This window comes from Narcine bancroftii, chromosome 5 (assembly GCF_036971445.1).
Source record: "Narcine bancroftii isolate sNarBan1 chromosome 5, sNarBan1.hap1, whole genome shotgun sequence".
In the NCBI taxonomy this organism is placed as follows: Eukaryota; Metazoa; Chordata; class Chondrichthyes; order Torpediniformes; family Narcinidae; genus Narcine; species Narcine bancroftii.
The window spans coordinates 11172712-11198475 of NC_091473.1; the positions used below are offsets into that span (position 1 = coordinate 11172712).

Here is a 25764-nt window from a genome sequence, read left to right on the forward strand (position 1 = left end):
CGCACACAGCATCTTTCAGCTGCTTGCGTCAGGGAAGAGATGCAGGAGTATCAGAGCCAGCACCACCAGGCTGAGGAACAGCTTCTTCCCACGGGCAATGAGAATGGTGAACGACCAAAGGAACTGCTCACACTAACCATCCGAGACTCTCATATTTTGAAACAATATTTATTTATGTGTGTGTGTGTGTGTGTGTGTGTGTGTGTGTGTGTGTGTGTGTGTGTGTGTGTGTGTGTGTGTGTGTGTGTGTGTGTGTGTGTGTGTGTGTGTGTGTGTGTGTGTGTGTGTGTGTGTGTGTGTGTGTGTGTGTGAATACTTGTCCTGCATATGTATTGTTTGTAAGTCTGTTGTGTCTGGTTGCAGTGCTCGATCGCTTTTGATCACTGGGCAACATTCCATAATGAACTCCACCCTGGCCTTCAGTCAATTGCCACGTCATCATGGTGTCAGCACCGCAGAATGATCTGTTGAATTCCATGTTGTCATCCAAATAGAAAGACCCGAATGGCCAAGTCTGGTTGTGTCTGCATGTTTTGCACCAAGGACCGGGGAACGCTGTTTCGTTGGGTTGTACTTGTACAATCGGTCGATAATAAACTTGACTATAAAGGAGCCATGTAATAATGTTAATGGAGCAATGGGCTGGTCTTAGATTCAGTAGCTGTCATAAAACAGTGATTATTCAGTATATAAAGGGTTGAAATGTTGACTGCCCATTGGATGCTGTCTGGCCTTCTGAATTCTTCCACCAATTCTTTTTCTGCTAAATAGTTCAGCATCTGCAGCTTATGTGTTTTTCTGTTGTTCACTATATGTTTGGAAAATAAACTGATTTTTATCAAAATCTTAATACTTTTAGATGTCTCACCCCAGTGGAGAATGGAGTCAATATTACAGCAGAATAATGTTACTATTACAATAATTCATGGAGAACATCAAATGAACTTTTCAGTCTGCATTATGGAAGGAAACAAATGCAGGCATTCCATACAGAACATACAGCAGGTAAGTTCAACATGCCCATAAATTTGTTAAAGCCAACTTCTGTTCAACTGATTTTGACTGAGTCTGACTGTTTAAAACTGAAGCCATCAGCAAAGCCCAAGTGGTGGTTACATTAAAAGAAACAGCAGATATTTTGCAGGCCTGTAGTAGTTATCGAATGCTGAAGAGATAAAATGTTGAGAGCGTCTTGGTTATTAGGTCGTTAATTGGGCTTGTAATTCAGCTAAACCTGCTTTGTTGCCAAGGAGTGAGCAGATACAAACTGTCATAAGCTGGTAGCACACCATCAGAGGACATGCAAATCAAGAATATTTTTCAGAATTAATAAAACCCAACCAAAATCAGTTCACATGCGCTAATTCATAGATAATTATCCTTTACTGACTTATTGCGCAATATTGATGTCTCGTCCCATCATTTGTTCAATACTGCTCTGTAGGTTTCGTGAAACTGTGTCAGAACACAGAAATGCTGGAGGAACTCAGCTATCCATAGAAGGTAAAGCTATTTGGGCCTGAGTTCTTTCTCAATGAAGAAACGCAGCATCTGAATTAAAGGCTGGGGAAAGAAAGGGGGAAGACAGGGGGAAAAGGGAAGAGAGACTCTTCATACCCTGTCCCCTTTAAGGATTCTATTCTTTTCTCTCAATTTCTCTGTCACATATACTCCCAGGTCGAGACCTTCCATGCCAGATCATTAGAGATGTCCTCTTCTTCAAACAACATGGCTTCCCATATACATATCCTCCATTACCTGCACATCTGCTCTGGCCCCCTCTGTCCCCACGTGTAACAAGGACAGGATTCCTCTCATCTTCACCTACCATCCCACCAGCCTCTGCATCCAACACATCCTCCTCTGCCATTTCCACCACCTACTACATGATCCCACCACTAGACACATATTCCCCTCTTCTCCCCTCTCCGCCTTCCACAGGGAATGCTCACTCAGTGATTTCCTCGTCCTCTCCACCCTCCCCACCAATCGTCCCCTTGGGATCTACCCTGTAACCGCAGGAGATGCTCCACTTGCACCCACACCTCCTCCCTCAGCACCATTTGGGGCCCCAAATAGTCCTTCCAAGTGAATCTGCAGGGGTCGTCTACAGCATCCGGTGCTCCTGTGGTCCTCTCTACATTGGAGAGACTGGTCGCAGACTGGGAGATCACTTCAATGAGCAACTCTGCTCTGTGTGCTGCAACAGCGTGGATCTCCCAGTGGCCACCCATTCACCATCCTATTCCCTTGCCAACATGTCTTTCCATGCCCTCAGGCACTGCCAGACTGAGACCACCGCAAATTTACAAGATCACAAGATAAAGGAACAGAAGTAGGCCTTTCGGGTCTTTGAGTCTGCTCTGCAAATCCACCCTGAGCTAAACTGTTCTCACATCTAGTTCCATTCTGGCCTTTTCCCCATATCCTTTGACTAATTAGATAGCTTTCAATCTCCCCCTTAAACTCCCCCAATGAGCACACCTCTACAGCAACACCTCATCTTTGTCTGGGCATCCTCCAATCAGACGGCATTAACGTTGACTTCTCCAGTTTCTGCACCACCACCCCCATTTTCTTTCCCCTGCCTCCTTTCCTGTAGTCCTCATTTTCTCTCTCTGCATCACTCTCTCTATTCCCTTTTCCCATCTCCTTTCACAGAGCCAAAATCAATTCTCACCTTTCCTCTTGTCACATTTGGACTGTTGATCAGTACTCCTCTCTCTCTCGTTCTTCCTCCTTTCTTTCATCAGCTTTTCATTCAGATGCTGTGTTTCTTCATACCTTGAAGAAGTGCTCAGCCCTGAAATGTCGGTAATATATCTTTACCTCCTATGGACGACGCAAGACCTTCCAAATTCCTCCAGCATTTCTGTCTATGTTTTGACTACAATCACAGCATCTGCAGACTTTTGTGTTTCACTCCTTGGTGAAAGTGTGCTGGATAGAAAGGCAGATTCTTAATCGTTGGCACTGTGAGAAAATGTAGAGTTATAAGATGGTATTTGAATCTTAAAAATGTAACGCCAAAACCAGGGGTCATCCTATGGGCCAAGTATAAAATCCAAACCTTAATATCCCGTGGTTTGGAGTTCCCCATGGCGATGGAGAATGGCATAAAACACTCACATAACTTCTCCGGTCCTGCCACTAAATATTTTTCTACTGAAACTTAAGTTTGAGGTGCTGGATTAATTAAAAGCTAAGGTAGAAACAAATGGCAAGTCTCTGACTTTTTTCAATTAATTAGATCCAGTTGACAAGGGTGCCATTGTCACCAGCTTTATTTATTTTGGCAATATTGATTAAGCAGGGAGGCAGAGGCCCCGGCGCCATTTCATCGGATGCAAGGATCGACAACGAGATAGACAACAGACTCGCCAAGGCAAATAGCGCCTTTGGAAGACTACACAAAAGAGTCTGGAAAAACAACCAACTGAAAAACCTCACAAAGATTAGCGTATACAGAGCCGTTGTCATACCCACACTCCTGTTCGGCTCCGAATCATGAGTCCTCTACCGGCATCACCTACGGCTCCTAGAACGCTTCCACCAGCGTTGTCTCCGCTCCATCCTCAACTTTTATTGGAGCGACTTCATCCCTAACATCGAAGTACTCGAGATGGCAGAGGCCGACAGCATCGAATCCATGCTGCTGAAGATCCAACTGCGCTGGGTAGGTCACGTCTCCAGAATGGAGGACCATCGCCTTCCCAAGATCATGTGATATGGCGAGCTCTCCACTGGCCACCGTGACAGAGGTGCACCAAAGAAGAGGTACAAGGACTGCCTAAAGAAATCTCTTGGTGCCTGCCACATTGACCGCCGCCAGTGGGCTGATCTCGCCTCAAACCGTGCATCTTGGCGCCTCACAGTTCGGCGGGCAGCAACCTCCTTTGAAGAAGACCACAGAGCCGTCCTCACTGACAAAAGACAAAGGAGGAAACACCCAACCCCAACCAACCAATTTTCCCTTGCAACCGCTGCAACCGTGTCTGCCTGTCCTGCATCGGACTTGTCAGCCACAAACGAGCTTGCAGCTGACATAAATCTTCGTCCACGAAGCCAAGCCAGAGAAGAAAGAAAAGAAGAATTGATTAAGTCTGATTTTAATATTAAAGGTTTTAGAGTTGGGAGAAAGGAACGCAAGATTAGTTTATTTGCAGATGGTGTAATAATTTACTTGACGGAACCAGGCAATTCATTACACAAATTATATTTGAGATTAAAAGATTCTAGAATAATGTCTGGTTATAAAATAAATTGGGGGAAAAGTGAGATTATGCCTCTTACCACGAGTGATTAGACACAGTTTAAAAGAGATATTCAATTTAAATGGCCAGTAAATGCAATACAATATTTGGGGATTTTAATAGATAATAATTTAATGAACATATTTAAATTATATTATAACCACTTCCATAAGAAAATTGAAGATTTAAGAAGATGGATGGAATTACCTGTTGTACCTGGCATGCGAACTGGCACTCAAAATGGCAGACTAATGCAGCGAGCATGAAAAGCCCTCACACACTAATGGCCTTCATTGACCAGGAGCCTGCACAGTGGGAACCATGTCCAATCAAAGGCCAGCTCACTGGTGATGTCATCCACCCGCAGCAGTGGCGGGAAGCTGGGTATATAAAAGCAGGGCTGGGGGAGATCAATAAATCAGTAAATCGGTCTAAACTTCTCTTCATTTTTTTCTTGCTCTGCAGTAGCGCCTTGCTACACTATAACCTTATTGGGAAGAGTTAATTATATAAAAATGAATATTTTTCCTCAATATCTTTTTCAAACATTTCCTATTTTTATTCCACAGAAATTTTTTCAGGAACTGAATAATTATGTAAGAAAATGTTTTGGAAGGGTGAAATGTTGAGGGTTTCACTAAACTTGAAAATTTGAACTGGGAGATTTGCAACTTCCAAACTTTAAAAAATTATTATGCATCAAAACAACTGAGATTTCTTTCTTCCCTTTTTGAGGAGGGAGAAAAACCAGCCTGGATTAAGATAGAGATGGATAAAATAGGGAAAACAACACCTGAACATTTGATATATAATAATTGGAGAGAGAGAAACACCATTGTAGAAACATTTGATTAATATATGGAATGGGGTACGACTTCAATTGGCAATGAGGAATTATGGAATTCCTAAAATGCCATTGATTCAAAATAGACTTATTCCTTTTATAATAAATAACAGATTTTTTAATAATTGGTATAATAAAGGAATTGGAAGAATAATAGATTGTTTTGAAGGGAGGAACATAATGACATTTGATCAATTGAAAGATAAATACAAGATGCAAAATAATACAATATTTTGTTATTATCAATTAAAGATGTTCTTGTGGGAAAAATTAGGCCCAACAATTTTATGGGCTGAAAGGAGTGAAATATAAAGTTTGATTTGTAATGAATCTATTAATAAATTTATTTCATTATTGCAAAAGTAAACAAGGAATTCGTAAATCTAGACAAAGCTGGGAAAATGATCTGAATACAAGTATTGGGGAGAAAAATTGGTTGGAATTGTGTCAATAATAGTACGACAAACTCAATAAATGTTAGAGTGATTCAATATAATTTTTTGCATCAATTATATCTTACTCCACAGAAATGAAATAGACTGAAATCATATTTATCAGATAAATGTTTTAGATGTAATCAAGAGAAGGTACTTCTTTACATTCCACTTGGTCATGTCCACAATTGAGACCTTTTTGGACGAATGAAGCAGAATTTGTTGAACAGATTACTAATGTTAAATTTCCTCAGGGTCCAATTCTTTTTCTACTAGGTAATATATCTAGGACTAGGCTGAAACTTAATAGGTTTCAAAAGAAATTTGTGAAACTTGCACAAAAATATATCGCAGTGACATGGAAATTTGATTTAAGATTTGGGAATGGACAAATGGCATGCTGAAATACGTAATTGCATACACTTCTTGAAAAAATTACATATAATTTAAGGAATAAATATGATAATTTCTTTAAAATCTGGTGCCCATATTTACATACTGTAGGTATCATGAAATTATCCCCTTAACCTCAAAACCTTATCAACTCCTTGGTATATACGGGTTTAATATTCTAAAGGCAAAATTTGATGAAATTGATTGCGATTTTAGTAACCAGATGTTTTTTTTCCCACTTTCCTATTTTGTACCTTTTCTTTCTTTTCTAATTCTTTCTTTCTCTCTTTTACTTTTTGGGGGGGGTTATTTTGGGGGAGGGTGTGATTTAGATTTAGATTTGTTTAGATTTGAATGAAAGAAAATCCTGTATTTAGATATTAATACATGATTTAAATTTAAATAAAATATTCTTTAAAATTAAAATGTATTATAAACCTGTCTAACATACCCTAAAATAACAGCGCAGCGAACAGGGATAATTCAGCTAGGGTCCCAGGGTGCGTTCTGTTTACACTGCCTGTCAGGCCAATCACAATAAATCTCCCAGTGACCAGTTACCATATACCCAGGAATAAATATGCGACAGGGTCGGCACCAAGGGGGAGCGTACACGGGCACTGCTCCCCCCAAGCAAGGAGCTGTGCCCCCCATACAGTCGGGGCCATCACCCACCATCAGACATGCCCCTATTCCAACCCGCATCACTAGCGTGCGTCAAGCGTCACCAGCAGCTAATGACACTCAGCGCCATAAAAGCAATGTTCTCAGCACTTGGAGAGGGGAGGATTATGGTAACAGCCCCCCACCTCCATCTCCCCTCCCTCCCTCGCTGAGAGGGTTTGAGCTTTGCACCGTGCCCCTCTCTAACACGTTAATGCTCCCCTCTAATATCCGTTCTGGCACCGATGCTGATATGCAGTGAGAGGAAACATGGCACACTGGCCGATTCTAGAGAAGCATGTAACAGCCATGGACAGTAAGCTCTCAGCGGTAAGTGCCAGTGTAGTCAAAACCTAAATTTTAGGTGGAAATTCTGGGGTTGTTTTCTATGCCAGTCATCTTGTACTTTTGATTCATGTATTCCTTTCCCTGTTGGTGGGAAACTGTTTCTAACAGACAGCAATCTGTTTAAAATTTTGCTCAGGCAGAGATGAGTTTTGTTATTCTTAATGCAGGTCTTGCTGAAATTCATAGAACAGATAATGCCAAGAATTTGGCATAAATTGCTATTTGCATTCAGCCAGGGTGTATCGATAGCAAAGGAAAGAAGTGTGAAGTGGAATGGGAGAATAATATTAGGCAAATCAAAGAAGGTGTGTCAATCTCACCACTTTATCCGAAGGTCATGAACCTAAAGTGGAAAATCTTTGAATAAAATGCTGCATTTTCTAAATTTGAGACAGAAGTTTAATCACGAGCTCTCTGTGTATAAACAATTTGATAGTTTTTTAGTATAACTTGGCCTTTGTTAATGACATTTCTTTTTTTTCCACGTTTAATAAAGATCAACCAGAATATGAAGCAAATAAACCTTGATTCACAAGATTGCCTTCAGGTTAGTGCCTTTACTCACCTGAAATGTTATTAAAACTGCAGAAACGTGCTAAAGTGTCTTGAGGACAGATGTGGGAGATGCATTGACTTGAGGACACTTGGTAAAGAACTGAATCTGGCAGGAATGGGAAATACAATTCACTTATTGGGCGACACGGTTAGTGTAGAGGTAGCGCATTGCTGTTACAGCACCAGTGGCCGAGCTTTGAATCCCGTGCTGTCTGTAAGAAGTTTGTGCGTTTTCCCCGTGTCGGCGTGGGTTTCCTCTGGGTGCTCTGGTTTCCTCCCATCCTCCAAAAACGTACCAAGGTTGTAGGTTAATGGGGTGTAAATTGGGCAGCACGGACTCATGGGCCAAAAGGGCTTGTTACCGTGCTGTATGACTAAATTTATGTTTAAAATTTAAATTTGAAAATGTAAATTTACTTGTGGTCATATCTTTTCCTTCTGGAAAGTAGCCCCAAATGTAAGTGGTTTGCTTCTGGTTTGATATAGTGATTATGGAATTTTGAATTGATTTATTTATTGTCACTTGGTGAAATAAAGTGAAAAACATTGTTTTGTGTGATGTCCAAGTAAGTCGAGCCATACTTATGTACAGCAGGGAGTGAAAATATGTTTTTGGATATCCAAAAAGCTTGGGACCAACGTATTTTGGTTAATTTGATTTTTCGGGTAACTGAATATTGGCTTTAAGCAGGCCCAGTAGCAAACAGGTTGTATCGGTCACTGATCCCTGACACTTCCCCACCATTGTCGCCAATCCTGCCTGGCATTTTCAATAGAGGCATTTGTCCCTCTGAAGATTTGACTGGTCCTCATCAGAAGGTGCCACGGCAGTCCAGGCTTTATTTGAATATCTCAATCAAAAATATGCTGTTTAATGTGTGATACAGAATAGTTTGCTAAAATGCCTGATTCAGGTGAGTCTGTATCTTTCAGATCTGGCGATCCGATGTGAAGTTCTCGCCACGGATCATTGTATGTCCCTTTGAGATGTGTGAGTACTGTATATTGTAATTAACAACAAAGTTCTATTGCAATATAGAAGTTCAGAAAACGTCACTGCTATCGACATTATGCATTGGTCGTGTTTGGTACACAACTGATGCCGCTCTTGCCGTGCATTTCTCTACAGCTCCTTGAGTTGGCCAGGTTACCTGACATTGATGATGATGTTAGAGTGAGAGCTCGGCAGGTCAGGATGTTGGGGTTTGACCATGGAATATCACTCTCTGTGGCTTGGCCATATTGATGCCCATTTTAAAATGCTCGATCGATTCTGAATCAATCTTATTTAGCACAATATTAGTGCCACATGACACAATGGAGGATATCCCTGGGCTTTGTCTTCACAAGGACAGGAAGATAGTCAAGGATATCGGTATCTATGTCAGATATGTTGGTGAAGACAAGTAGGTTTCTCCCTAATAGTGACTCTTTCAACCTAGTCTGGCACCTGTGGTTTTTGGGACTCATCCAGCTTGGTTCAGTAGTGCAGCTACAGACCACTATAGATTACATCTCTCACCAGATTGTACTTTCAGAGGCCCTTCCAAGTATCTGAAATTCAGGAATATGGATGCAACTGCTTATGTTAAATTATAATTCAAAAACTTGTCCATCTTCATGGTTAAACTAACTGACCTGTAATTATTTGATTTATCCCCTTTCCCTTTTTCAATAATGCTGGCAGTCTTTCAATTCCATAGCATCACTCCTGTGGTTAGAAGAGTTTGATAAATTGTAGTCAAAGTCTCCAGTTTATTCTGTTGTTTCTTTTAATAGCCTGGGAAATATTTCATACAGCCATGATTCAAATAATTTTTAACCCCTTTCACAAGTGATGCCAGGAATTAACCACCAATTGGCCTTTAAAGTGTCCAGTGTGAAAGCAAAATTAGCTCAACGCTGGCGTCAGATGGCATAATCTCACGCTGGGGATTGACGGCCTCGACCCTAGTACAATCCTCAGTGTCTGAAGATGCTGGCATTTCAATCAGGCAAGTGTGAAATGGGCAATTGCATTGTGGGATTGAAATGACCCAAGTTTGGCGTGAAGGAAGGAAGAAAAGATTAAAATAAAGATATAAACTTTGCCATGGGAAAGTCGCAGCAGGAGAGAAAGGAAATAAATACCAAAAGCATACAATTTTTAAACAGTGTGGGGAAAATTGGTAGCGCTATAATCTCGGCTGCACCGTTTCATCAGATGCAAGGATCGACAATGAGATAGACAACAGACTCGCCAAGGCAAATAGTGCCTTTGGAAGACTACACAAAAGAGTCTGGAAAAACAACCAACTGAAAAACCTCACAAAGATAAGCGTATACAGAGCCGTTGTCATACCCACACTCCTGTTCGGCTCCGAATCATGGGTCCTCTACCGGCATCACCTACGGCTCCTAGAACGCTTCCACCAGCGTTGTCTCCGCTCCATCCTCAACATCCATTGGAGCGCTTTCATCCCTAACGTCGAAGTACTCGAGATGGCAGAGGTCGACAGCATCGAGTCCACGCTGCTGAAGATCCAGCTGCGCTGGGTGGGTCACGTCTCCAGAATGGAGGACCATCGCCTTCCCAAGATCGTGTTATATGGCGAGCTCTCCACTGGCCACCGTGACAGAGGTGCACCAAAGAAAAGGTTCAAGGACTGCCTAAAGAAATCTCTTGGTGCCTACCACATTGACCACCGCCAGTGGGCTGATATCGCCTCAAACCGTGCATCTTGGCGCCTCACAGTTTGGCGGGCAGCAACCTCCTTTGAAGAAGACCGCAGAGCCCACCTCACTGACAAAAGGCAAAGGAGGAAAAACCCAACACCCAACCCCAACCAACCAATTTTCCCCTGCAGCCGCTGCAACCATGTCTGCCTGTCCCGCATCGGACTTGTCAGCCACAAACGAGCCTGCAGCTGACGTGGACTTTTTACCCACTCCATAAATCTTCGTCCGCGAAGCCAAGCCAAAGATAAGCGCACAATTTATAAAGACTGATGGGGGAAAAGCAATGGTGGGCCTGGCTTCCCAGAATGCCGTGCGGCAGAGAAAGCCCTCTATGAACGCTCCATGCATGCAGCCGTGCACACAACCATTTCTCTGCCGCATGGAATTCCTGGAGGGCAGGTCCCATGGTATTTATAAATTGAGTGCTATAGTGCTGCCAACTTCCCCACCCTGTTTAAAAATTGTCCGCTATTGCTATTTATTGCTAGCACTTTCCCACGGTCCCTTCTAAAGGTTTACATAGGTCGGCACAACAACAACTAGCTCATACTGGGCTGTAATAAAGCTTAATTATGTTATAATTTGGCATGATTAATTTTGTTCAAATATAAGATCAGGATTTAGGGCAGGTCCACCATTGCTCGATGTGTCTTGACGTTACAGGTAGAAGGTAGAACAGTCCTAACCCCAGGGATGGCTCCTTGCAAGTGTGAAAGTATTCACTGTCCAAGTTGGGAGTGGTCAAGTGTGGAAAACCAAATCCCCATCCCTATCCCAGGACACTGGACAGCCAATTTAGTGGGATGCAAGTGTGAAAAGGGCTTTTATAATACTTCCTCTTTTCCTATTATCTTGGTCAATATTTCACACCTTTACACCTCAAATACAACATTTTAATATTATTCTCTTGTTTTGTGAAAAGTTGCACAATATTTATACATCCTCATCTTTTTGGTTCCCTAAAAGATCTTGCCTTTAGTTTCTTGTGCTCATTGTACAGTATCAGCTTCACGTCAATTGCTTTCTTCAATATATTTGCATGTAGTTCTGTTTTAAGCAATGTTAGGAATTTCCAGGAACGTTCCCATGGTTGTGTATCATTGTGACGCTACCTCTTTCCCAACAATGGGATTAGATATTGTGGTGGTAAACCACCGACCTACTGCAGGAGGCAACACCTGTACCTGCAGGAGTGTACTGCTGGCTTACTGCAGAGGGCAACACCTGTACCTGCAGGAGTGTACCGCCGGCCGACTGGGAAACCTCTATACCTGCAGGAGTGTAAGGGGATAGGACAACACCTTGCCGGCTGTCAATAAGTCGGCCTGAAGGGATCAAGCCCCACCCGGTCGGGTGTCAATCACCCTCCAGGATATAAGCCTGCGCCGGCCTTCCGAAGCTCACTCAGAGTTACTGCACCTACAGCCAGCCTGGCTCTGTGGAAGTCTTTGAGGATTAAAGCCTGTTGTACAGTCTTTACCTTGTGTGTGTCTGATTCTGGCTAACAGCAAACCACAGATATACCCTGACTTTCGATGGATGGGTCAACAATGTCTGGCAGATATTGTTAGAATGAATGTGTTAGGTTCATTCTCAACAGGCCTGTGGAACAGCTCTTTCACAGAAGATCACAAGGCAAGCTGCAAAGTTTGGATGTGTTTTTGTTGTTATTATTCTTGGTTTGCACAAATGGGTGACAGGCATGCAGCACAGAAGCAGGCCATTTTCCCCATCTTGTTCATGCTAGTTATACAGCACTGAAAATTGGTCCTTTGATCCAATCTGCCCACACCAGCCAAGTTGCCCATTAGAGCTAGTCCGATTTACTTACGTTTGGCCCACATACCTCTAAATATTTTCTAACCTTCTACCTTCTAAATACATTTTAAGTTTCATGATTGTACCTGCCTCCAACACTTTTTCAGGCAGCTGGTTCCACATACTACTACCTCCATGAAAATGTTTCCCCTCAGGTTCCTTTCACCTCTTACCTTAAATCTATGCATTCTAATTTTAAACTTCCCTACCCTGGACAAAAGATTGTGACCATCCATCTTGTCTATACCCCTCTGAAAGGATACCTGTCAGCCTCACACTCTAAGGGAAAAAGCCCAACCTATTTAGTTTCTCCTGATAACTTGAGCCCACCAGTCATGGTAACATCTTTGTGAATTTCTTCTGTACCCTTTCCAGCTTAATGACATCCCTCCTATGGCAAGGTGGACAGACTGTGCACAATACTCCAAGTACACTCATCAATTTCTTGCATTGCTGTAACATAATGTCCCAAATCTTGTACTCAATGCCCTAATCAATAAAAGGCAAGCAAACAAACATCTCATTCACTACCCTGCCTATCCGTGTTGCCATTTTAAGGGAGCTATGTTCTGGTACCTCTAGATCTCTCTGTTCTACAATATTGTCCAGGGCTGTCATTTACTGTGTAAGTCCTGCTCTTCCTTAACTTAGCAACATGCTTCACCTCCCATTTAACAAAGTTAAGTTCCTTCTGTCATTCCTTACTCCTCTTCCAGACTGATGTAGATCTTGTTGTAAACTTAGTTACATTATCATCCAAACTATAAATATAGATGATAAATAATAGTAGACCTAGTATCTATTTCCACATCACTGATCATGGACCTCCAATCTGAAAAACAACCTTCTGACTCCTACTAAGAGCCAACTTTCTATCCAATTGGTTAACTTACCTTGGATCCTATGTGATCTCACCTCCTGGACCAGTTTTGCTAAAGTCCATCTAGATACGTTCACCACCCTGTCCTGATCATTCCTCTTGGTCACCTCTTTAGAAACTGCTTGGCCATTTCAAGAGTAATTTGTCATCCACATTATCATTGGTCTAGAGCAGTGGTGGCCAACCTTTTAATTTTTAATGACCCCTTTCACACTGGCACGTGAACCCAGTAATTAACTGCCAATTTATCGGTTCACCTGCCAGTGTGAACATTCTTGAACCGGTAGAGGGGCCAAATTGACCCAGGAATTAACCGCCTAGGGAGGTCGTATCATTGACGAACCGTTTTAAATTGGTATATCGGGTCGTCCAATGTGAACAGGACACTAGTATGCTGGGTCCAATTAGTGACACATTGATGACGATCTTGCGTGCGTGCAGGAAACAAAAAATATTCTTCCAAATAACAACACTGGTTTAAAAAGAAGGTATAAACTTTGTAATCCATTTACTACATTTTCAATCCTAATCAATGTATTATGACCTTGTATTTAAACAAAATTAGTCATGCTTAATTAAAACATAATTAAGCACGATGTACAGTACAGTATGAGCCCTTCAGCCCATGATGTTGTGCCATACTGTATAAACCTTCTCCAGTATTAGAAAATCATAGTGGGAATAAAACGCACATGAATAAGAGCATGGGAAAATACGTGCATAATTTATAAAGACCATGGGAAAATCACAGCGGAATAAAAGAGCGATGAAAAATACACGCACAATTTACTAAAACAACTGAATTAAAGTATTCTTCAAAGGTTCTGTTTTAGCTTGTGGCAGAATGCAGCCAATTAATTCATTCATCTTTATTGTTTATTATCTTTAATGATTTTATTTGCTCCATTATCCTCCTGCTGTTGGGTGTAGGGGGGTGGTGTGTGTGTGTTTGGGGGAGGGATTACATATGTGGGGGGGGGGGGAACTGCCTGTATGCCTATGGCAAGCACTGAAATTGTGTTCCCCCTGTTAAAACTTACTTACGGGGATAACACATGCACACAATTTATCTTTCTTTGGCTTGGCTTCGCGGACGAAGATTTATGGAGGGGGTAAAAAGTCCACGTCAGCTGCAGGCTCGTTTGTGGCTGACAAGTCCGATGCGGGACAGGCAGACACGATTGCAGCGGTTGCAGGGGAAAATTGGTGGGTTGGGGTTGGGTGTTGGGTTTTTCCTCCTTTGCCTTTTGTCAGTGAGGTAGGCTCTGCGGTCTTCTTCAAAGGAGGTTGCTGCCCGCCAAACTGTGAGGCGCCAAGATGCACGGTTTGAGGCGATATCAGCCCACTGGCGGTGGTCAATGTGGCAGGCACCAAGAGATTTCTTTAGGCAGTCCTTGTACCTTTTCTTTGGTGCACCTCTGTCACGGTGGCCAGTGGAGAGCTCGCCATATAACACGATCTTGGGAAGGCGATGGTCCTCCATTCTGGAGACGTGACCCATGGGTCACGACACAATTTATAGCGTGTGGGGAAAATCACAGTGGGATGAAATATATACACACACACACACACACACACAAAATGAAGTGAGTACATACAACAATCAAGGTATGTCTGTGAGAGACAGGGAAGGGAGAGAAATATGGGGAGAGAGAAAAGGTGGGGAGAAAGAGAGAGACTATGGGTGGGTAAAGAATGAGCTGCCTTTTCCTTTAAAGCCCCTGTGTCCCAATGTGCTGTGACATAATGAAAGGGCTGTATGAATGAAGCACTCATGGAGGGGTTTCTCTGCTGCATGGAATTCTGGGAGGGCAGGTCCGCCATCAGTCGATGTGTCACTCAGGATGTCATCACTGGAGGATAGGTGCCCCTTTGCTCTGCCCTACTGGGTAGGTAATGTGAAAATGCACAGTTTTCCTTAGTCTGGAGTGAACAGCCCTATTAGTATTTCAAAACAGTTCGTTCACCCACCAATTTAGCAGTTTGCCAATATGCAGAGGGGCTATACAGCACGATATCAGGCCATTTCGGCCCACAAGTCCATGCTGTCCAATGAACCTATTCCCCCGGTACATACTCATAGGCCGAAATGGCCTGTTTCCGTGCTTTATGTCTATATTAAAAATTAAAAGGTTGGCCACTCCTGGTCTAGAGTCTCTACATAGAGTTAAATTAATGCCACATTGTTTTAACACATTTTATTATTCCTAGTCAGTATGTTGAATTGTGTGGCTCACCTATTGTGGGGTTTCTCTGTTACTTTTGTAGACAGGAGAGTTCGATGGACTTTATTCATGGTATTATTTCTTATACCAATTATAATTATGATCACCACATTTATGGTCAAAAGAGATATTCTAAAAGGTAAGAAGATCAGCATTTAAAAAATTATTTAGTATAAATGTTGAGCGTGTACATCAAATCTGCATGTAACTCTTGAAAGAAGACCATGTCATGGTTATGGACATATTGAAGGAAAACAAACACAGAACCCATGACTTTAAAATGAGTATTAATATTGGCTGTGGACCTTGGGATTGTCTCCTCTGCCATTTGATTTTTTTTTCCTTTGTAAAGCTAAGAGTCAGTTACAAAGGCATTTCTACAACTCACCGTTTCTAATATTTAAATGTCAGCCAATGTTTGATTGAAATCTGGATCCAAAGGCATGAAAACAAAATGTAACCTAACATTTCGATAAGGTATTGGGAGGGTTCTGCATAGTTGCAGGCGGAGGTTAAAGTGAAACCAAGGCCCCATCTGAATACTAATGGATCCAAAAGATTCTAAAAAGCTCCTGACCCCATTATTGCATTTTATTGTGCTTTTCCACCTCAATTATTTTCTTGTATCAGAATTCATCTGTTTTTGACCTTTATACTGTTAATGTTACAATTCTCTTGATTGTTTTCAAACTAGCCTCTGATTTAAATGAAATAATGGGTCATCTATGGTATCTTACCTTCCATTCCTATCTCTACAAACCCCAGTTACTCTAACCAATGATTGTCATTGTAAATAGATAAGATGATCCTTCCATGTTTAATTTTCCAACCCAAACAAAGTTTTCTTACATTAAGTATTTATTGCTATTTTTACACTCATGACCTCAGTTTAAATTCTGCTCTTTTCCTGCAGATTGCAAAGAGATGATCAAGTGGGATTATAATGCAACAAGCACAGGTAAACTTCTCTGCTTATAACAATACAGAAGGAGGCCATTTGGCCCATCATATCCATGCCAGTTCCCATAAAACCCATTCCCCCATCTTGTTATTTCCCTTCTCACTGTAACAGGTATAATTTGACAATAACTTTGAAGTTCTATCCTTGCAGCTTGATGTTTATTCGTTCCCTTTATTTTTGATGTTGGGTTACTCTAAGGCAGGGGTATCCAACCTTTTAATTTTTCATTTTGACATACAGCGCAGTAGCAGGCCATTTCTGCCCAAGTGCGTACTAGGCATGTAGGTTAATTGGGCAGCAAGGACTCATGGGCTGAAATGGCCTGTTACTGTGCTATATGTCATAATTAAAAGGCTGGCCATCCCTGCTCTAAGGGGTATTTTACAATTGCCAATTAACCTGCCTAAATATACAGATTGTGATGCAAAAAGATCGAATTTTTTTCCAGCTAAATTAAAAGGTCCCAATTTGTGAGAAAGTGTTGCCCATGCTATGTTCCCACTTGTACAGAAAATGTACATTGTGGTTAGAATGCATCACCATGGGTTTATTTCCTAAGTCCCTTTGTTGTATTAAGGGGTTTAAAGAAAATTGGAAGATGAAGTGAATCTGATCAAAAATGCCAACCCAGCAAAATCTGCCTTGAAATACACTTTCAAGTCACAAGTTATTTGGAATTGTGCTCTAGTGCTTAATTGAATATATGATCTACATTGAGACAAATATGTGAAGCCATTCTATGGTTTCTAAGGTAGATATGAGAAGTTAAAACAGCCTTTCCCAATGCGTGGTTAAGAGGTTGCTTGGTGTCTGGGTGAAATTTGTACATGACTGAGAAAGCAGTTAATTTGGTTATTCATCCAACTTTTTCATAGGAATTTGCCCACTTTCATACGAACACAACAGTGGTCACAATGTCTACATGTCAACAGTGGCTACTCATCAGAAGAACCAATGTATTATACTGCAGTCTATGATGTAAATTATTTTGTTGAGTATGCCGTAATATTACAATGCATTTTTTTTCCAGATTCTCCAATCAATAGGAAGGTCCTTCTTCTATATTCGGTGGATCACAGCCAGTTTGAAAAGTTGGTTAATACATTTGCATCCATATTGGTCAATTTAAATTTCAAAGTAGTTGTAGATCTATGGAATCATGGAGAAATTGGCAGACAAGGTCCACTGCTATGGTTCCATTCCCAGAAACTTAACATTGCAGAAGAAGGTGGAAAAATCATCATCCTTTTTTCTAAGAGTGCCAGTATAAAATGTGATGAATGGCTGAATTCCAGTGCAGAGTCTACAACACTACATGACCCATATGATGGGTTTATGGCTTCTTTGAATTGTGTGCTGCCTGATATCACATTGGGAAATGTTTGTGGAAAATACGTTATGGTATACTTTGAAGAGCTGATGAACAAGACATACATACCAGAAATATTTAATAAAATGCCCACCTACAACTTGCCGTTGCAAGTTGCTGAGTTCCTCCAAGAGATTGGGTTACCAGCCAAATGCATTTGGGAGCAGAAAAAATATGACTCTCCATCATCAATTCACAGATGCCTTAGTAATGTCATTAAGGAATGCCAGGTGTGGGAAAAAAGTCACTCAAATGGCTTCTTTAAACAGAAGAAGTAAGAGAGGATATCCAAAGGCAACATGAAAGGGATGCAATGACGTAAATGGAACCTTTCAATGGTTTGAAGAATCCCTTAATGACAGTCCTTTGTTACACTGTCCAATCACTGTCATTCACAGCTTTGGTTAAAATCCAGGTCATTGCCCAGGAATGAAAGATTGTGGCAGTGTTATAACTTGTATCATTATCAAAAATAACTTTTAAGTTTATTCAATTGATGACCCACTCATCAATTTCAAAAGTAAGAATTTAGAACTTCGATGTAATATTTTAAAGAAGGGTCTAAAAAACTGAAAGAATTCACATTTTCTTCTAAAATGTAGATATACTGTTTGTCCACTTGATTTTGAAAGTAAATAAATCTGTAAACACATGAGATGATGAAAAACTGCTCACAAACTCTAAGGATATTCATGCCAGCATTACTCAAGAAGACTTCAGGAAGACGTTATATACATCGAAAAGCAAGCCAATATGAATGTATTAATTATTTTGTTGATGAATGAGTCCCAGACCTTGGCACCTAATTTTTTTTTGACCAGAATCTTTTACAGTGTATGTGTACATATTAGTGTAAATAATTTAATATATTTTGTATGCCAAATAATGATATTATTAGCTCTTAGGTTTAATTACATAACAGGAGCAGGAAATGTTGGAAATGGGAAAAAAAATCATATTTGGGAGAAGGGGTTGTCCTCCTTTTGCATGATTTTGATTCACTCTTGGTTCGTTCTTTTTCCATTAATGAAGCCTAATTAAGCTAGTGTAATTTGTCTACAGAACTTGATCAGTTAAATACTAAAGTTTTAATGCTGATAGTCCACTGTTTCTCCTGAATTGCTATTGTCCCCAACCCTCTTCCCCCATCGCCTTTCCCTATCTCTGTCTCTCTATTCTGTCTCCTTTCTCACAAACATGATAGATTCTACCTAGTCCCTTATCACATCCAATTAAGACCTTTGGTTGGTCTGGATTCCTCCCCCATTGTTTGAATTCTGAGATTTCCTGCTTCTGGTTCATTCTGCTTATTCCTTGAAGAAGGGCTCAGACCCAAAATGTTGGCAATGTATCTTTGTCTCCTATAGATACTGAAAAGACCGGCTGTGTTCTTCCAGCATTTTGGTATGCTTTTACAAGAATCACAGCATCTTCAGTGTTTCACTTTTCTCCACTTGACTCTCGAGAGCTGCTGTTGTGTTTACATCAATGGATCATATTAACATGAAATAATGGGAAATGTTGCAAATGATTTTTTTTCTGAAGTAAATTATTGAAATGTTACCTCAGCTATGAACATATTCTCAAAGGAGGGCAGGAATGAGGGTTAGATTGGAGGAAGTGGTAAATCAGGGAGGATACACTGGGATGAAGCAGCAAAGGCTTGGAATTGCAGATGGACAAAAAAAGGATTTCTTTGCTGCTCTTTCATTCACATCAGTTATCCTTGATCAGGTATGTTCTGCAACAGGCTTTACCTGCTTTCATTTACCTTGTCTGTTAAATTATTCTACTTATTTCTCTCATTTCCTTTGCACTCAAAGTGTGTTCTGTATTCAATGTAATAAAAGTCTGAAAGTGCCAAATAAACAGTTCCTCCAAATTATATGGAGAGAACGTTTCACTGACTGCAGGTTACCTGAATTCTAGAGAAAAAGCACAAAAACTTGCATTTGTCGCACTTTAATTTGGTAAAATGAACTGCAGTGACATTAATCTTATTAAACAGAGCAACTGCAATGATGGCTTGGACAGACAGGTTTGGAAGTGCTCAAAGACTATCAGTTGCTCAGTCTATGATGAAAGTACTTGTTTGCATTGGAAATGGAGAAAATTGTCAACTGTAACTTGGATAATGTGAAATAAAAATGTTGCTGTGAGAATCAGTGGCTGTTCTTCCTGCTTTTAACTGCAGGACGAGTGTTGTAACACCAGCACAAAATATACACTTTAAGTATTGAATGGTGGAGCTAAAGAAAGGTTGGCTGAGAGTTTTAATTAGAGACTTTTGCAAGAGCAGATAGTTTTGGGAGATCAAGATCACAACGAATTAAAACAACCCATTAAAGAAAAAAATGAATGGATCCTCAGTTTATAACAAGCGGTATGGAACATAAAATCACTATGGAATGACAATTTACTGTGCACAATCTTGAGTTTCACAAGACATGAACAATATTAAGCAGATTCAACGAATCTGACAATCAGTCTGTGGTTCTATTTTTGGGAGATGGAAGCCCTACTGTTTAATTGGTCATTGAGTGACAGCGAGCCTGTGAATTAAAAATATGGGAGACCAGGTGCATGTGTTTAAAGGAAATGTAGGAGACTGGTCCCTGCAAGTTTCAAGGCAGCATAAAAGGTCCTATGTGCTTTGAAATGAAGGCAGTGATGTCAGGAATTTGTTTATAAATTTTAAATGCGGACATACAGCACGGTAACAGGCCATTTTGGCTGACGTCCTTACTGCCCAATTTACACCCCATTAACCAACACCCCCAGACTCGGGGAAATTGGAAGAGGCAAGCAGTGAATATAAATACAGTAAGTAGGTGGCCAAAATCCCCCGATGTAAAGCCATATATTATGCCTATATGTGGCTGTCGAGAGGCTACTTGAAAGTTCGAGGCGAACTTTGTAACCCTCCTCTGGGAGGGATAATCGCCAGAGCACTGAGGTCCCCCAGGCACCTGAATGCAGCTGCCTGAAAGTGGCTGCTAAAGGGATGACAGTCAGCTGGTGAGCACCTGACAGCCCCGCCCCTCCCTGCTGCCCCTGCCCCCCGGCGCAGGACAACAGGGGCAGTAGCTGCAGGCTGTCAGCGCTGAGATGGCCAGTGTGGACTGTCAGCGCTGGGGCGGCCGGCGCGGGCAATGCCCATACTGATCCCACTTCCCTATTCTCTCCCCACAATCCTGTGTTGATCCCCACACTGATCCCACTGCTCTGCTCTCTCCCCGTAATCCCGTGTCGGTCCACACACGGATCCCACTGCCCCATGCTCTCCCCACAGCCCTGTAACAGTCCCCACATTGTGGGAGGGCCTGAGCAGGCAGTCAGCGATGGGGCGGCTGGGGTGGGCAGAGCAGTGGGATCCATGTGGGGACCGACACGGGGCTATGAGGAGAAAGCAGGGCAGTGGGATCAGTGTGGGGACCAATACGGAGCTGTGGGGAGAGAGCAAAGCAGTGGGATAAGTGTGGGGATTGACACGGGGCTGTGGGGAAGTGGGATCAGTGTGGGGACCAACATGGGGCTATGAGGAGAAAGCAGGGCAGTGGGATCAGTGTGGGGACAGCCCGCGCCATCCGCCCCAGCTCTGACAGCCCACGGTGGCTGCCCCAGCTCTGACAAAGGGACAGGAGCCGGAGTGCGCTCTGAGGCGCCACCCATGCAGCTGAAAGCTACACTTTCAGTGCTGCCACCTGAATGACCATTCCACTGGTCTGAATCCGCTTCTGTAGGTGCATTCTTGGTAGAGAATGCACCTGAAGAAGCCTTATGGGAGCCACAGACCTTGTCAGTTCAATGGAATGTGAGAAACAAGGAGCACTCTGGGTTTAATGTACAAGGCAGAGACCCCACAAGCATAAATGAAGCATGGGAGCTGGGTTCCATGAGTTTAAAGGAAGCTTGGGAAACACTACCCTTTATGTTTAAAGGCTGTGTAGAAATCACAAGCCGACAAGTTTAATGGAAATGCAGGACAGGGTTAGTTTAAAACACTGTGAAAGACCATAAGCTGCAGGTATTTAAAATCAGATTCCATACCATGTCATAATGATGACCAACTAGATACTGATCTTCTGAATATTTAAAATTTAATTTACAACACAGAAGAAGCCAATTCTAAATTAACCTGCAACCCCGTCCATTTTTGCAGGATGGGAGGAAGCGGAGCACCTGGGGAAAACCCAATCAGACCTGGTGTATTGATCAGCTCTTGTTGCCAATGGGCCTCAGTGTTTTCATGAGTATTAATCTGGTGATATGTAATTACACCACTAGGTCACCAGGGGTCATCCCGGTGACCTTGTACATAAAGCAGTCCAGAGCTACAGTCTAGCCTTCCAGGTTTGTCTTGCAGAGAGACAAGACCTCTTAGTGTACATATTAGTTTATTAAAGCAGTCTTGTACTCGCACTGCTGGTGTGGTTATTGTCAGTACAATTACAGCATAAACATCAACAAATTACATCACTTCTGATGCAGGGATGATCACTTAAAAATTGGCCTTAATGTGCTCCATGGTCATTTTTATGAAAAACTCCAGAAGTGATCCATGATCTCGTGTAATAGTTAAAATTTACAGACCAATTTTTAGAGTAAAATTTAGGCGGCTGACTATTACTACAGGACCGGGTGGTAAGTCCACGTTCGAGGTGTTGGGAGCTCAGGTGGGTGAGCAGGTGGCAAGGACCAGGTGGTAAGTCTGCGTTGGGGGTGTCAGGAGCTTAGATGGGCAAGCGGGCGGCTGGGACCAGGTGGCATCCATGTTCCAGGCATCAGTAGCTCAGATGGGATGGCAGGTGGCCTGGACTGGGTGGTAAGTCTGCAGTCGGAGTGTTGGGAGCTTACCATAAATATTCGTGTATAATGTGACCCCGTCATTTTTGAGGGGGAAAAATTTTACCCCCATGTATAATACAACCACCCCCCCCCCTTCACTCACCTGAGTCACGCTGCTGTCTCTCCAGTCACTTGTTCGCCTGCCTGAGTCGCACTGTCATCTCTCACGACCTCCCCTCCCCTCGCCCACCCAAGTCACGCTGCCACTCGAATGCAGGAAAAAAATTAAAAAATTTTACTCTCGAGTATAATGCGACCCCCCCCCCCCCTATTTTTGAGGGGATAAAGGGGGAATTTTTTTTGCATTATACACGATTATTTACAGTAGATGGGCAGCCAGGTATTAGCCAGGTGACAATCAGCTGGTGAGTGCCTGACAGCCCCCCTCCCCACTTCCCCTGCCCCCCGGTGTGGGACAACAGGGGCAGTAGGTGCAGGTATTAGTTAAGTCTGCATGGGGGCGGGGGGGGGGGCATGGCCATGTGTTTTGGTTGAGCTCTCCTTAAACAGTGCTAAATGATCAAAACTTGAAAATCAAGATTTTCTTCAAGAATGGATAAAACCTTTTTTTGAAAATTTTATTTTCCATTTACATCAAAACATATACAGTATTTATCCGTTAAGGTGAAAATGATAAAATTATGGCATAAAATTAATACAATTTTTATATATTTCCCCTCCCCAAAAAAGAAAGAAAAAGCCTATCTAATAAATCTATATATTTTAATTAATTAATTGCAATTTACATAATAGTCTTAAACCACAACTAATTAGGACGGATTGGATGGGAGTGCAGTGGACGCTGCAGGTAAATTTGTAGCAATAAAATCCATGTAGGGTTTCCCAATCTTATCAAATTTTTTTGGTTGATTACATAAATTATACGTTTGACGTCTGTGGTAGGTAAATTAATGGAGAAAATTCTTAGAGATAGTACTTATAAACATCTGGATAGACAGGGTCTGATCAGGAGCACTCAACGTGGATTTGTGGGAGGAAGGTCATGTTTGACCAATCTGATTGAATTTTTTGAAGAGGTGACTAGGAATGTGGATGAGGGTAGCGCAGTGGATGTTGTCTATATGGACTTCAGTAAGGCCTTCGATAAGGTACCACATGGAAGGTTAGTTAGGAAGGTGCAGTCTTTAGGTATAAATTTTAAGATAGTCAAATGGATTGAACATTGGCTGAAAGGGAGAGGCCAGAGAGTGGTAGTGGATAATTGTCTGTCAGGTTGGAGGCCGGTGACCAGTGGTGTGCCTCAAGGATCTGTATTGGGCCCATTGTTGTTCGTTATATACATTAATGATCTAGATGATGGGGTGGTGAATTGGATTAGTAAATATGCAGACGATACTAAGATAGGTGGAATAGTGGATAATGAAGAAGGTTTTCAAGGATTGCAGAGGGATTTGGGCTGCTTAGAAAAGTGGGCTGAAAAATGGCAGATGGAATTTAATGCTGATAAGTGTGAGGTGCTTCATTTTGGTAAGAAGAATCAGAATAGGACATACGTGGTAAATGGGAGAGCATTGAGGAATACAGAAGAGCAGAAAGATTTAGGAGTAACGGTACATCGTTCCCTGAAGATAGAAACTCACGTGAATAGGGTGGTGAAGAAGGCTTTTAGTATGCTGGCCTTTATCAATCATTGCATGGAATATAGGAGTTGGGAAGTGATGTTGAGATTGTATAAGACGTTGGTGCGGCCTAATTTTGAGTTCTGTGTGCAGTTCTGGTCGCCTAATTATAGGAAGGATATAAACAGAGTGGAGAGAGTGCAGAGAAGGTTTACCAGAATGTTACCTGGGTTTAAGCATCTGGTGTATGGGGAGAGATTGGACAGATTGGGTCTTTATTCTTTGGAGCATAGAAGGTTGAGAGGGGATTTGATAGAAGTATTTAAGATTATGAAAGGGATAGACAGAATGGATGTGGATAGACTATTTCCGTTAAGAGGAGGAAAGATTAAAACAAGAGGACATGAGTTAAGAATTAAGGGGCAGAGGTTTAGAGGTAACATGAGGGGGAACTTCTTTACTCAGAGAGTGGTAGCCGTGTGGAATGATCTTCCGGGAGAAATAGTGGCGGCGGAGTCAATTGAATTATTTAAGAAAAGGTTGGACAGGTATATGGATGAGAAGAAGATGGAGGGTTATGGGCATTGTGCAGGGAGGTGGGACTAGAAAGAGGTGTTTGGTTCGGTGCGGACTAGAAGGGCCTAATGGCCTGTTTCCGTACTGTAATTGTTATGTTATGTTAATGATATACAATTTAATAGTTCCATTCGCCATGTTTTCAAACCCACAATGTCACCAGATTTCCATGTTACAGCTATAGTTTTCTTACTATTGCTAAACATTAAATCTTTTGATAAATATCTAACTTATCAAAATTAACAGATATAACAAAATTGGAAAAAAATAATATCAGATAACAGGACTACAAGAAAAATACAGAATATTAGGGAATAAAAAGTTATAATATAATACATGCAAACTAACAGAATGGAGGAAACTATATTTTAAAAAAACTAAACTATAATATGATGAACTAGGAGAATGGGCGCACAGAGTGTTATCTTGATTAGAGCAGAGGAGTCATCCAGTATGATGAATGCCATAGAAGCAGATACTATAGCATATAATCAAAAATAAATAATTAATACATTTAGACAATACTATATGAAACTATATAAATCAGAATTAATTTTTAACAAATGTTGAACTTTCTAAATTAGAAGAGAGAGACAAAAAGATAACTTAGATGCACCCTTACAAGGGAAGAAATAGAGAAAACCTGAGGTACTTTACAAGCTAATAAGTCCCTGGGGGAGGATGGGTTTCTCTCCTGAGTTCTATAGACAATTTAAAGATTTGTTGATGGTTCTTTTGATGGATGTGTTGGACCAGGTGATGGAGACTGTTAGGTCTGCTTTGTTCATGAATGAGTGAGACAAACACCAGACTGAGTCGAAATCAGGGTTCTTTGTTCTTTATTACCGGATTGTAACACTTGCGACTAACAATGTTAGTCGGAGAATGCATTCTGCCGTTATCAGCAAAATGGTGATTTTTTATACCCTTGGATACATGCTTAGAACATCATCATATCATTACTTGTCCAATGACTAAAACTGTTGCTATCCTTTCCCTGCTAGCTTCCTGCCTCTCAATCCATCAATGTCTCTCTTATCTTGTAAGTACAAGGATGCATTCACATCTTGTTACAGCCCTGTACAGGGTAACTCCTTACACATTCCCATCTCATGATGTTTTACCTTACAATCCCTCCTTTGTCCTCTTTAGAGGACAATCTCGCCCTGACTATGCTACCACCGCGTTACATTAGTTCGCCTATTATTGCCAAGCTCTATACGGGTTCTGTTCACAGGGTAGTTCGGCTGGTGGGCGAGGGCTCCCCCAACCCTCCTTTGCGTACACCCCCCATCCGTC

General features: G+C 41.7%; 1 protein-coding gene across 1 annotated transcript in view; it reads left to right on the forward strand.

Moving 5' to 3' along the window:
* LOC138763108 (interleukin-17 receptor C-like) overlaps positions 1-19623 on the forward strand; it is an 87464-nt gene extending 67841 nt beyond the window's left edge. The window contains exons 14-19 of the mRNA XM_069936765.1: positions 860-1005; positions 7432-7482; positions 8424-8481; positions 15175-15270; positions 16045-16089; positions 17123-19623. Coding sequence (XP_069792866.1) covers positions 860-1005; positions 7432-7482; positions 8424-8481; positions 15175-15270; positions 16045-16089; positions 17123-17739 — 1013 coding nt within the window. The 3' untranslated portion in view covers positions 17740-19623. The remainder of the gene's footprint in view (positions 1-859; positions 1006-7431; positions 7483-8423; positions 8482-15174; positions 15271-16044; positions 16090-17122) is intronic.
* The last annotated feature ends 6141 nt before the right edge of the window (positions 19624-25764 follow it).